Source organism: Hippoglossus hippoglossus, chromosome 21 (assembly GCF_009819705.1).
Source record: "Hippoglossus hippoglossus isolate fHipHip1 chromosome 21, fHipHip1.pri, whole genome shotgun sequence".
In the NCBI taxonomy this organism is placed as follows: domain Eukaryota; kingdom Metazoa; phylum Chordata; class Actinopteri; order Pleuronectiformes; family Pleuronectidae; genus Hippoglossus; species Hippoglossus hippoglossus.
Window position 1 is genome coordinate 5,710,741 of NC_047171.1, and position 14,000 is coordinate 5,724,740.

The window sequence follows — 14,000 nt, forward strand, 5'->3', positions numbered from 1 at the left end:
AAAGAGACAAAGATAACACAGAGCAAAAATTAATTAACAATCTCAAAGCTCTGGTAGATCTGACTGATAGCAATTGTGTTTACACATGAACTTATGCCACAATCACATCGCAAACGACTGCCAGAAACGCAATGATTAAGAAAAAATACTTTATTTATGTAGGGGTAGAAAACCCTGGTATAAAACAGGGAATAGTTCACCCAAAAATGATAATGAACTCATTATCTACTCCCCACTATGCCGATGGAGGGGTGGGTGAAGTGTTTGAGTCCACAAAACGCCGCTGGAGTTTCAGGGGTAAACATAAGATGTTAGGGACTTATCTTCAGACGTAAAAAAAACAACAGTAAAAAAACATAAAAACATGTCTCCATACTGCTCATGTGGTGTCATCCAAGTGTCCACATGCCCCCACATTCATATTCGAGTCGAAACGAGTTATTCATTCTTTTGTAAGTATGCAGTTGTTAAATACCCTCTGCAAAAATGATTTGGCATTGATGGGGTAAGCAAGAGGCCCTTTCCCTGTGACTCACTGTCAACATGTCTGCAGCTCAGTAAACTTGAGTTTCTTAATTTCACATTAAACAAGTAGAAAAAATGTTCTTTACACAAAACAGCTCTTCCTTCAAGGCGTTAAATGTCTGCGTTCTCCATTGTTTGACACTGCAGCTTGATTTACTTAGTAACTTAACTCTGTTGAACATAGTGATTATTTTCCAGCGTGTTAGGTATTAAAAAGAAGACTTAACTACCCTGCAGGAATTGGGTGAAGTGTGTGTCCTGGAAACGGCTTAATTTAAAGGGAACATAACAAATGCTGACAAGAGACTGAAATATAAAGTAAGGAGGAGCTTTACTCAAAAAGGTGGACTTCTGGAACAAAGGTCAGAGAAGGCACAGCTGACAACCGATCAGAAAGACAAGACTAAAAGAAACACCACCATGACACACCGGTTCTTTGAGGGGAAGGATCACGCCTCCATCTACCAAAAGTATCGCTTTGCACCTCCAGATGAGGTCAAAGATATTATTCTGTGATACTTAGATGAAAAGGTAAGACGTGGTCAGTACTATGAAGATACAATACAATAGCAAAGTGCATAACGAGCTCTGGAATAGGGTATTCTGCTTATTTGTTGTGAAAACTGAGAGTTGTTGGGGAACCTGCAACATTCATCATACTGACAACGAATACTACATATACTGTATGTTGTGATCCTCAGAAGGGACAGCCACATGTGCTGGCAGTAGATCTGGGATGTGGGACAGGCCAGACCTCTCGACTATTGGCGCCGCACTTTAAAGAAGTCGTGGGAATTGACATCAGTGAGTGTCAGCTGGAGGAGGCCAGAGCTGTGCCAGGGTTCCCCAACATCGAGTACAGGTAAGACGTCTGGAGGGGCTGTTACGCTAACCTGAACACAACCTGAATTATGTAAAATCTTGTTTGTTGATTTGTACAAATATTCTTCGTGGCTCCTTTAGATCTGGAGTTTATTGCTCCTCTCATAAAGTGCCCTGACTAGACTGCAGAAATTAGCTTTTCTAGGATCCACCCCTATCACTACACAGTGATGATTTGGTGACTGCGAATTTGTCCAAACGGCTCTAGTGGGTTGGCTGTTCAATGCCAGACTTGGACAGAGGGCCTCTGCATTCAATTTCCGATGCCTTGATCCCCAAATTCATGGCAAGGGTGAAGAGAGTAATTGAGGCTCCACTCAATTTTCATTCTCTTTTCAAACTGACACTAATCTGATGTTGTATTTCTAGAAGTTACTCTGCGCCTACACAACTAGGCCCCCCTTTCCTTTGTGCACCTCTCTGATCAGCTGGGCGACAACTCCAATGTGTTAAAAGCTCCCAGGAATCCCAGAAACACTACGCACCTTTTCTGAGGTGTCAATGAAGGTATTCTCATGGATGAAGTCCTGTAATCCTTCTGGATAAGTCACTGAAGGAGACTTAACTGAGGTTGAGTTCTGTTTCTATGGTACCCAGATGCCTACCTGTAATGGTTTATTCTTGCGCGAAATCACATGAATGAAATTCAGACTTTAAAGAGAAGCGTTCATGTAACCAGTGGTAATGGTTGTATCAGTGAACAGTGTTCAGTTGTCTTTCTCTGTGCTATTTATCTGGACTCACAGGCTGTTCTGTCTGTTGCACCTGCAGGAAAGGGAGAGCAGAGGAGCTTCCATTCTCTGACGGCTCTGTAGACTTGGTGACGGCATCAGCAGCAGCCCACTGGTTTGATCACTCAAGGTTCCTGGCCGAGGCCAATCGGGTTCTGAAGCCCAGGGGCTGCATTGCTCTGCTGAGTTACACTATTCAGAAAAACAGACTTTCCTACCAGAACTGTGGAGAACAACTTAACAGCCTCTATGAAGAGGTGGGTGTAATAACTGAAATCATTATTTTAGTCAAATGTGAAAATAAGGATAACACCACAACTTCCAGAGTTATTCAGTAAAGTGGAGATAATGCTACTGTGGCACAGGGGTCTCTCCCACAACAGCCAGAGGTGAACCTGTTGCCTTTCAGCATCTTTTTATTAATTAAACCGCACCAAACATAAATTCCAAAACACTAAACATAAAGTGACCAGCTGTTTCTGCTGGCGTGGCTGCTCAGCTCCGTCATCTGTCTCTTTTTCTGTCTGTGTGACTCTCATGTGTTTCTCCTCATGTGTCTCTTTCCTGTCTCTTCCCCTGTGGCAGCTCTTTTGCTGCCTTTTGAAACCAGGGAGAGTTAATTGTCCAACTAATCACCGCTCTGCCAATCAACTCTCCCTGGTTCACCTGGAGCTGCTCTCTAGCTCCTGTCACTACCATCATTAATAACTACAGCAAACATACTGATTAATCAACCTGCAGTTTTTTCTGTTTTACCTTTTGCTTGTTTTCAATGTTAGTTTATATAACTTACATTATATATTATTTTCACATACATACAGACACAACACAAAAGTCAGTGCATACAGTAAAGGATTCATGTTTTTATCTATATTCACTTTCAGGTGACACAGCTGCTGATGCCATACACCAGCATCAACCCAGTAGCTCAGTGTAACAGTAAACTGGAGGAGTTATACTCTGCCATCCCTTTTCCAGACAAAGAACGGTAATTACAACACAGACACTTAACTGACCAATGCTAAGTACACCTCTGTTATACCTAGAATTAACTGTCGGCTGACCTTTAAAAAGACAAATTAGGCATAATTGTATATCCTAGCCTATAAAATATGGATAATAAAAGTGTTTAAACATTTTGTTTGGTTTCTCAGAGAATAATTTCTGGATCTTTAAAAAAAATCGGTCATATTTAGGGAACCGATATTCATGAGTGTGTGCAAGACCAAAATAAAAGACTAGATATAGTACATTTAAATGTGGTTTTAATATAATAACAATAATAATCTTTATTTATAGAGCATATAAACATACAAGTTAAAAACAGACAGGTCATAAAACATCAGGTTTAGAAGATTAATTCTATCTAGTTTTTATATTCTATCTATCTATTTCTCATTATTTTTGTATTGAATAAAAAAATCAATCTGCTATATTGATACAACAGGATTGAAACAGAAGTGAAATCTTTCATCACTTTGAAAAACCTGGTGGGATTTATTGAGACCCTGTCCATGTTCCAAACTTACAAGAAGAAAGACCCTCAGGCTGCTAACGACCTGCTGCTCAACACTGAGAAGAGGTAACACACACACACACACACACACACACACACACACACACACACACACACACACACACAAGTTCTATAATCAGACTCTGTTTTCTCACTGCTTCACAGGTTTCTGGATGAAATGGGAGTCACGTCTCCGGACACTGAAATAGAGTGGACGATGGAATATTTCTGTGTCCTGGCATCTAAACCACAATGATCAACGCTACAGAAAAAGAAAAAGAAAAAACTGATTCTGGGATGTTAAAGCCTCTGATGTATTAAAGAGTGTTCTTATTGAATTTGGACATTTCTGTGTTTTTCCCCAGTCGAACTCTTACTGACCTTTTCGTGTGTAATGTCAATTCTGTGTCATAAGTTTTACAACCTCACCCTTAACACACTGTGTTTTGTCACAGAAGGATTAGACTCATTCATTTTGCAGTTAAACTACGATTCAAAACATTTCCAAATGCAGCTGAACCCTCGCAGACTTATTTGTTGTAACTGCTTCAGTGTGACTTCTTAATTCTCTGCTATTTTTCAGTTTGTTGAAGGTAGCTTGCCACTTCTGACAGCGTTTACTGTTTCTACTTTGTGCAACATGAAAATACGTGTAGTGTAATGATGACATCATACTGTATTACCATTAAAAGTACTTTCTGAAGAAGCCAATAATACAAAAAAAGATACTAAGTACTTTTTATATTTAATTGACAACCAGATATAACTGGTACATTGCAGAGACAAGTTTAAAATACCTATAATAAGCATATGAAACACTGCAATATCCAGAGGACTGATAATTTGGGATCACAACTACGGAGCAGTTTATTATTAATCCTTTGAAGTCAGTGTTGATATGTCCTCACAACCCTTGCAGTAAACGGACTGAATTAAATTCTGCTGACCAGCAGCTGTAGAGGTTTATAAGCAGTGACCGTTAATAATTAACAACCTTTAGTTAAATAGTACCATGAGATCAAGAAGCCAACAGACGCACACACAGTTGCACACATGAAGTCTTTGCAATACTATAATAACAAACATACAAATCTTACCCTCGGCCACATCGTCCTCAGTAGCTTGTTCTGACACGACCCATGAACCGACCCAGCCCTGTGAGCTTTGCATAAATGTGTTATATTTATGATGACATTCAGTTCACTTGGCATTGTTCCACACAGAGAGAGCTGTCCCTTTAAACACCCTCATTATGAAACACATCACATACCAGCAGAGATAATGTAGCCTCCCAGTTCCTTTGCACCCCGTTGTTTCCCTCTTGTGTGTGTGTGCGTCCGTGCATGCATGTGTGTGTGTGTGTGTGTCTGACCGCCTGCCTGCAGACGAAAAAAGAAGGTAATATCGATTGCTTTAATCTCTTTATGAAGCTTTTGATAAATCAGCTGTTCACAGAGGCATCAGCTAACAATGGCTCACCGTCTGTTTGAGGGCAAGAAGCATGCAGCTTCTTACTTAAAGTACAGGGTCTCTCCATCAGAACATCTTATACAACAGGTCCTTGGATTCCTGGAAAAACGGGTAAGTGCAAGTAGGAAGAGGATGGCAGCCTCTGGAATATTAACTACTGGAGGACCAATGTCAAAACTAACTGCACAGCGGTGTTATTTTGACAGAAAGCTCGTCCCTTTGAGCTGGCAGTGGATGTGGGTTGTGGCTCGGGACAGGGCACTCAGCTGCTGGCCCAACACTTTGCCTCTGTGGTGGGGACAGATGTGAGTCCTGCCCAGCTGGATTTGGCTTTGCAGTATGCTCTGGAGGCAAACATCACATATAGGTGAGCATGGACCGACCTGCAGTCAGGATTCATATTTTATTCTTGAACTTAACAAGGTTTTTACATGAGACCGTAAGTGAAAGGCTAATTCAATGCTACCTGAAAGCTTCATGTGTCTCTTTTTAGTTTTGTTGTGCCATGTTTACTTGGCTATAGAGGGAGAAATCAAGCCAACCATTCAAAATATGCATGGTGAGATATCAAGATAACACCAACATTTTTATATTTACATCATATGACTTGTTTCACTTTGAGACTGTTGAGCAACTTGGCCACAAGAGAGAACAATGGGAACCTTGTCCGGTGAAAGTCGGTCATGCTGTGAGGCCCAGACTGCAGAACAAACATACAGTCAACTGAATAATAATCCCCTATGTGTTGTTTGGTAATATTATATATAGAATACAAATATTTTAAAAATGAAATGCATAGCATGGAAACATTGATTAAATAAACCCAGTATCAATGGAGTATTTAGTCCCAGTGTTAGAGATATTTTATGATATCTACATTACTATCAGTAAAACCTGGATGGATACCTGGTGGAGTTAATCATTTATTGCATTGGTGCAACATTAACTCAGAAATGAATTGTTGAATCTGACCTAATGATTTTTGTATTTAAGGATTCATTAGTTGTAAAATGTGGAATGGTCCAAACGTTGTTTCACCTGGTGTGTGTGTGAGGTGTTTGATTCAGTTCCTGCTACCTTCCCATCTTCAGAGAGTGTGCGGCTGAGGAGCTGCCATTTGCTGACAGCTCAGTGGACCTGGTGACGGTTCTGACTGCGTTCCAATGGTTTGACAGGCCACGCTTTCTCCTGGAGGCCCACAGAGTCCTGAAGCCCCGCGGCTGCTTGGCTCTGCTCAGCTACACCATGGACATGGAGCTCAGCTACGAGGGCTGCTGCTCGCAAACACTCAACCAAGTCTGCACAGAGGTACACGCAGAGTGAGAGAGGTTACTGTGAATGTGCACATGAATACAGTTTTCAATTGTTTTTCCTGTTATAGATATACTAACATGTCAGGACACATGATTTTATCCTGTTGCTGGGGATCCCACCATTTAACAACCAAGTCATTAGTCATAACCTGTTCTTATGTCTTCATACTAAAAGATCAGAGCCTTTAATCCTTACCTTTAAGATTTAAGATTACACGTGTTCAGACAGGCTTCATCACACTGAGACAAACATAATAATAATAATAATAAGGTGGCTCTGAGATCTCAGTGCACTGCAACTTAAGAAAACATGCACAAGCTGACTAAACAGGCAAAAACAGGAAAAACACCTTCATCACAGCAAATACAAACAACACAAGCAAATCACAATGCAAACATCGCCATCTAGTGGATATTATTGTGTAAAACCCATCAGTGAGTAAAACACCTGACTCATGTTGTATATAATGACATTAGTGAGTTGATGGACTTTTCTGATGATTTGATCAGTTTTATGCAGCTTTAAAACTTTACCGCGACCCTCATCTTGGTCCCAGCTCTATTGAGTTGTACCGGGCGGCATATGAATCCATCCCTTACCCGGACAAGGAGTGGTGAGTGAATAACATTCTTCTTTCTAAATTCTAAATATATTCATTTCTAATCTTTTATCACTTCGGTCAGTACAGTAGTATGATTTGTGTGTGTGTGTGTGTTCATAAAAGGCAAGAGTGTGTGAGAGTGAGAAAGGCCATGCCTCTGTCCGGCTACATGGGGATGGTGGAGTCTTTCTCCAGTTATCAGATTCTGCTGAGAGAGGACCCGCAGAAGGCCGCACAACTCTCCCAGGACATTTGTCAAAAGTAAATACTTGTACACCACAGTATACACACGCATGCACATCACACACGTGTCGGTGAAAATGAAGAAAATGACTCATATGATGATATTATTATTACCTCTGCCAAGGATTTTATATTTCACCCCTGTCTGTCTGTCTGGTTGTTTGTTTGTTTGTTGATTTGTATCTTTATTTGTTCGTGAGATAGAAACTTGGATGAGAGATTTGTCATTGAAGAACCTATTAAATTTAGGAGATGATCCGGATCTAGAATTTTGTTTTTATGAGTGATATCTATGAGTGTGTCACATTTGGTGCAGCTTGATTGAATTTAAGGAGCCTGTTGAGCCTTGGGGCGGAGGTTTGCACCATTCTAGTTGTTATATGACACGCTGAGAGATAAGATGTGCAACAGTGACAGGATGTTAACACTTTATTTCCCATGCTCCTCTCTGTCCAGGCTGATGTCCGTGATGCAGGTGACCTCAGCAGAGGCAGAGGTGGTGGTGGCTGTGAAGTATTACTACATGCTGGCCTGTAAACCAGAGGAGGCCTGAGTCCGACCGCCTCTCACACTTTCAACACCGGTCATGAACGTCATGGACACAGGAAATCTATGTGTGAGGTTGTTTTATAAAATACCACTAGAGGGTGACACTTGATCAAGAGTCTATGTGATTATTGTCTCTGCATTCATTGTCTCTGTTCATTTTGGAGGCATTTAAAAAAAAAAAACTCATCGTTTATGTGGCCTTAATCCACTTTACATAATCTCAGACAGCTATATTCTCTTTATTTGTAGACCTCTGTAGATTTATTTGCCCTGAGGCCTCCACAATACTCATTTTCCATCGAATCTTCATTTGATTTTAGCAGCAGTAATTAAGATTTCAATGATAGAGGTGATGGACCTCATAGCAGATATAAGGTGTCTGTACTGAAGAACTGTTTCATGTCCCCTCTGGCTGCTTGAGATCTGTTGTGACAGGATCATGTGTCTGTATCCACTTGGAGTGTGATTATTCTGCCGGAGACAGACACACATTAGAAACTGGCAGAGTGGAGGCATTAAGCCTTTCGTGCCATTGCCTGACTCCATTTGACTGATAACGGTGTTCTGAGTGGACATGTTTGTTTTCCTCTGCATGTCTCTACACTGCGGCGGCAATTTGTGTGTCCTCAACTGTCAGTCACATGTTCTCAGCTCGACTGAGCCGCGTTCCACTTGATGAAGAGCAGACTGACGGCTGAGAGGCAACAGGCGGAGGAGCTGAAGGAAGCTGCAGTGAAGCAGAATCACCAGGGGACATTCAGAGAGTCGGCTGATGACTGTGGGTCAAACACTTCACACTGACTGTGAAGGACTTTACACACAATGTTGAATATTATTAATATCTCTTAATACTTTCCAAAAAATTGTATTTCAACATTTCAGTTTACTAGTCAGACGACCTGAATGGAATTTTAAACATAACTACAATCCTCTGTTACCTTTAAATGGTCGCTAGCATCGTCACGTCCTCTGGACTTTTAAACTTAAAACACAATGTAAATGACCTTGTTTCAATTCGATTTTGAGTGTCGGGCTTACTGACACTTGGATGAAACCACAGGACTAGTATGGAGGCATGTTGTGTTTTTTCTGTTGTTTTATTACGTCTGAAGAAAGACTCACCGTTGACTTCTATTATATTGGATTCTGCTGCAACAAAGTTTACCCCTTAAACTCCAGAAGTGTTTTGTGGACTCAAACACTTCACCCCTCACCTCCATCGGCATAGTGGTGAGTAGATACTGAGGGTGAACTATCCCTGATACTATATCCTGATACTTAGAAATAAGTGTCAGTGAGAAAGGCCATGCCTCTGCAGCAGCACGCACTCTTCAGTATTTTCATCCTCTGCTCGCTCTCCGCTCATAATGCTGACACTCACATTCATAAAGCATGTTTGAATTACATCAGGGATTTGTTGAAGTACACACACAATACCACTAGAGGGTAGTATTTGATCAAAAGTGATGAAAAGTCTATGATTATTGCCACTGGTGCTTAATCATAGAACAGAATAGAACCAGACGGAGGCTCCACCTGATGGAGGAGCAGCACTGTTTACATACTTAAACCCAATGAAGCTGGTTTGAGGGGAAACGGACAGAAGGTGAAAGAAAAGCAAACACAAATGCAACACACAAGATGGAAGTATATGAACTTTTCAAACAATGTTTGATTTCCATTGTAGAAAGAACGTCATCGTGTTCAGATGCTGTGAGAAGATCCCACGATTCCTTCTTTTTACATTTTCCAATATTTTGTCTCTGCGTTAATTTTAGAAAAACCAAGACATTGAATTATGTAAATCGAGAAAATAACTAGAAAACCTGAGGAGCTCTAAACCTTTAAATATTTTTCTCTACAAGACTTTTATTAAATGATCCTAGATGAATCTTTGAGGAGAAGCAGAAGTCTTATGTGTTGCGGTGACAGAGCTGAGACGGATCTTGCTTCTTTCTGCTCCAGAGGAAAGTCTCGGCGGAGAATCATTCTCAGACATCTCCACACTTTCTTTCCAAGCTTGTCGCTGATCTCTTTGATCGTCTGCTCCTCTAATCTTTGATTCCTGGCATCTTCAGACAGCCGACAGGTTCTCAGGCAGAACTTACACCAGAGGTCACAATGTTTGCTTGAATCCACTTTTTAACTCCTTTTAACAGCTACATTTGAACACAAACCATTCAGATCCATTTTCTTAAAGACGTGTGCATGTGTGTGAATAAACACTCAACATAAGTCTAACTGAACACAGGCAAATCACCAGTGACACGCAGGCTCAGGGTGAGATGATCTGAAGAGTAAACTGCCTGTAGCTCTGTAACTTGGCAGGAAACCAGTACCAGTAACCCCATTCAGTTTCCTGGGAGGCACCAAAGCGTGGAAAACATCCAGTCACCTTCAATAACCTCGAATGATTTGTGCATTAGAAAAAAAATGTTCCTCAGGATGACTTATCACATTTATTTCCACCCATGACATGTTAGCTACCACATGCTTTTTTATAGCTCCACTGACACGACCATATGTGCGCCTGAGAGAGAAAGGAAATAGATTCTGTCACTTAGATTCTCTAACCTTTGAAAGAAATTCACAGTCCATTTGCTGCCATTTTTCTTATTTTTGTGTTTTTATTCCAAAGATCCATCTCTCACATGAGGTATCAGTAGCCACTGTGCAGGGTCCCCTGTTGGCAGATTTAAGTTGTCTGGAACTGTATTGTCTGCACCTGGCAGAACTATAGGGTGGCAACATCTTCCAGTGGCCGCGACAGTCACCTGATCTCAGTCCAGCTATGTGTTGGAGTTGGTGAAGAGCAGAACAATGTGAAGAGCTGAATGAGGCAGTGGAAGAGAATCACCAGGGAACAATGGGTGTTAAGAGTTCAACTGGGAGCAAGTACAGTTTTTGACAGAGTAAATTGATGAGCTGAACGTCCTCCCTGACCATTGAGTTCCATATTCAAATATTCCATATGTTAGTATATGACTGTGCCCACACTGAAATATCTATGTCAACTACTTTTCCACTTGATTTTATCATGTAGTCACCTGATGATGAACACTTTTGATGACCCCTGTTCTCCTGCTACTTGAAAGCTCTGCACAGAACACAAACTTTCCACATGACTGAAGGACACAACATGTTTCGAGAAAGCTTTCGCCTCCATCAGTTTTCATTTATTGTTAAAACACATCTTATTTTGCAATATTAAGTTATAGTCTCAGCTATTTCTGAGCCCGTCGTGGGAATTTACACCTAATCTAAAAAGAAATGTTTGGGGGTCACTTGTCTAACTGTTCTCCTGTAATCTGTAAGTAGTAGTTTTTTACACACACAACAAATTGGTTTAACTAAGAAACCCACCCTGCTTATTAATAGTTTGCTTATATATTTGCAAAAAGAGAACAGCCCTTCTTAATTTCCCCAACAGCCTCTGTGCTCATCGCAACCGTGAAGCATAAGTAAAGCAAACAAGGTTTAAAACAGGATATGTATCGTTATGACATGTGCGTTAGTCATGTTCTCGCAGAGGAGTTTTTCTCTGGTAAATTGAGTCGACAAGATACGCTGACATCTGGGTCATGTGTTTCCAGCAGGGAGAGCGAAACCCCCCCGGTGTCAGACTCGCTTTCTGCAAGATTAAGACTCAAGGCCAGTGGGGCTGATGTCACTGCTGCTGTCACAGTCACAGCTGGATGTGAACTGACAGCCAGATGTGACACACACAGTAAGTAGTGGTGTAATTTTTTATTCAAGCAACTGCGTTTTTAAAAATTGCTTTAAGTGAAAGACACACTTCTCCAATTGTTTGTGTTAGTAAGTCAAGAAATCCAGATTACAAAACTTTATAAATCCTATTTTTAATTTCTCCAAAACCTTTGTTTATGATCAAACATCATTTGACATTCACATGCACCTTGTGTGTATCTATAATGTGAATAAATTGTGATGTTTTAAACTTTGAATAAAATAAAATGGTATTTGTAGAGGAGCAAAAGTTTTCTGGGAATTCGTCCCAGATATATGATACATACAAATTGAATGTTGCTTCTCCGTGTTTAGCTTTGGAACAGGAAGCAGACGTGTCCCAGATGGTCTCAGAGGAATGGAAACTTCATAACAAGAAAATGTATTTAAACACACAGGAAGCCAGTTTAAATATCTGAGAACTGGAACCATGTCATAATAGAAACATAACAATATCAAATTCCTATTGCATTCATTGAGGTAAAGCTTGGTTTTTTAACATGTTCATACAATCGTTCACTGCAGAACTTTTCCACTGTGGAAGTGGAATGTCATTCAGGACTTAGAGTAAAGTCTTGTTCTGTGATGTGGTTGAAATCCTGCCTGGAAAACATCAAAACAGTTGTTTAGGGGCAAGAAGATGTTAAGCTGTTGACAAACAACCTTATAAATGACACCATAGAGGTTTAATAATCGCTGCTTCAGGGTAAGTGGGAAAAAGCTTTGATAAGTGTCAAACATTTGCTTGAAAATCTAATTCCATGCATTTGATGACATGCAGGTATCAAGGCAGTAGGAGGTTCTGTGATTGAGAGGGCCAATCTGGATGTAAGGACAATATAAACCTTATAGCTGATACCTTGGAATCATAGACTGTTTATAAAAATGGACATAGAGTCCGGCTTTAGAAAGTGACGCCAATACGGGAGTGCCTGAAAGCTGTATTATCTTAATAAACCAGCAGAGGGCGACTCCACTGGTTGGAAAAATAAATCCATTTTTCTTGAAGTCTATAAAATGTTCCCTGGGACTTTATAATCTCAAGTTTCCGGTAGTTTGCAGGTGTAGGTGGGTGTGCAGTGACCTGGAGTTCTCAGTCAGGCTCCAACAATATGGTTATTTCTTGTTTAAAAAGCCAAGATGCTGCTGATTAAAATTCCAAACTCAAGGCTTAGAAGCAGCAGCCGCTCACAAACAGGTGGGTGATGTCGCAGCTGGTTGCCACTTGTCCTGACGTCTTGTCTTATTTTCTGAATTTTGCCAGCTTTCTTCGAGGTGTCTGATTGTTAAACAATTCGCTCTATATCTTAACTCGTTAAAATTTAGGTTTACTCAGTAACAACTGCAACACTCTTAACTCGGTCGGACCAAGTTTCATCCTAACACTGAATAGGAGAGATTGTGATAGTGGGTCGTGATCATGGGGGCAGCTGATCACAACAAGACTGCTTGATATACAATACGCCTGCTCACATATTCTACCATGACTGGGGTCATGAATGAGCCTGGATCACAGCCTCACAAAGCTGCTGCTTGGCCATAGACCTTTTGTGATGTTTAAGTAAAGAATAAAGGTTTTGGGTTGAAAATGGTTAAGTGATTAGGATTGCTTTAAATCCATTTTAAAGTCACTTGATGATACAAAGATGATAGTGGTTGAAAGCTTTCAACACAGCCCTAACTCTGTGTTGTACCCAACATAGAAGCAGGAGACAAATTCCTAACATATTTGTATGCGATAAACAAACAGCAGTTGACTTTATAGGTGAACATTTTCCACATTTTCCACATCGGGCTTTTTGAAAGGTTTCTGAAAAGATAAACAGAAGTCTGAAATTCCTTGAGGTGCGTCAGTTAATTGCCGCCTTTGGCCAGAAAAGCTTTTTTCCCCCTTTAAATCCCCCCGTACACTGTGGTCGAGCCTGAAGAACCAGAAGTGACAGAAATGATTGTTTTCACTACTGGATTTTTCATTTGAGGATAAGTTGGAAAGTTTTATTTGTTACTATCTTCAGTATGTTGTCCTCCCTGATCCCTTTTTGAATTTAGGACATCTACTGTTCTTTATCTCTTTCAATGTTTAGATTCTGGACTGCATATGTTTTAACTCCAGCTGATCAAGTTTTAGTTGGAGAGCTTCTCCGACCTCTCGCTGCAACATGCTAACACCACTCCTATAAATAAACACAGATGTACAATTTGTCCTCACATGACTTCAGCAGAATAACAAAAGCAAACTGTGAAGCACACCCTGTGAAGAGGAGTGAACATACACACCATTGTCACGGGGGCAAATCCTTTGGTGTATCAACATCGTTGGAAGCCTTATGGCCAACACCTGTCCAAACAGATGAAATCAAATCAAACCACTCGGTCCAAGATTAACAGTCTCCACTTCTCTTTGCTTTTCTTTTCTTTCTTT

General features: G+C 40.6%; 2 protein-coding genes across 2 annotated transcripts; both read left to right on the plus strand.

The window, feature by feature from the left end:
• The first annotated feature begins 594 nt into the window (after nt 1–594).
• On the plus strand, nt 595–4,061 carry zgc:162396 (uncharacterized protein LOC555292 homolog). The gene is given in 6 exon segments (XM_034574031.1): nt 595–1,056; nt 1,227–1,387; nt 2,179–2,395; nt 3,023–3,126; nt 3,586–3,720; nt 3,820–4,061. Coding segments are annotated over 6 exon segments (819 nt in total). The 5' UTR covers nt 595–945; the 3' UTR covers nt 3,911–4,061.
• Nucleotides 4,062–4,934: 873 nt separating this feature from the next.
• Nucleotides 4,935–7,940, plus strand: zgc:162780 (uncharacterized protein LOC555377 homolog). Its single transcript, XM_034574030.1, has 6 exons — nt 4,935–5,235; nt 5,331–5,491; nt 6,216–6,432; nt 6,948–7,051; nt 7,163–7,300; nt 7,739–7,940. The coding sequence occupies exons 1-6, from the start codon at nt 5,125–5,127 to the stop codon at nt 7,833–7,835; spliced, it is 828 nt and encodes a 275-aa protein (XP_034429921.1). The 5' UTR covers nt 4,935–5,124; the 3' UTR covers nt 7,836–7,940.
• The last annotated feature ends 6,060 nt before the right edge of the window (nt 7,941–14,000 follow it).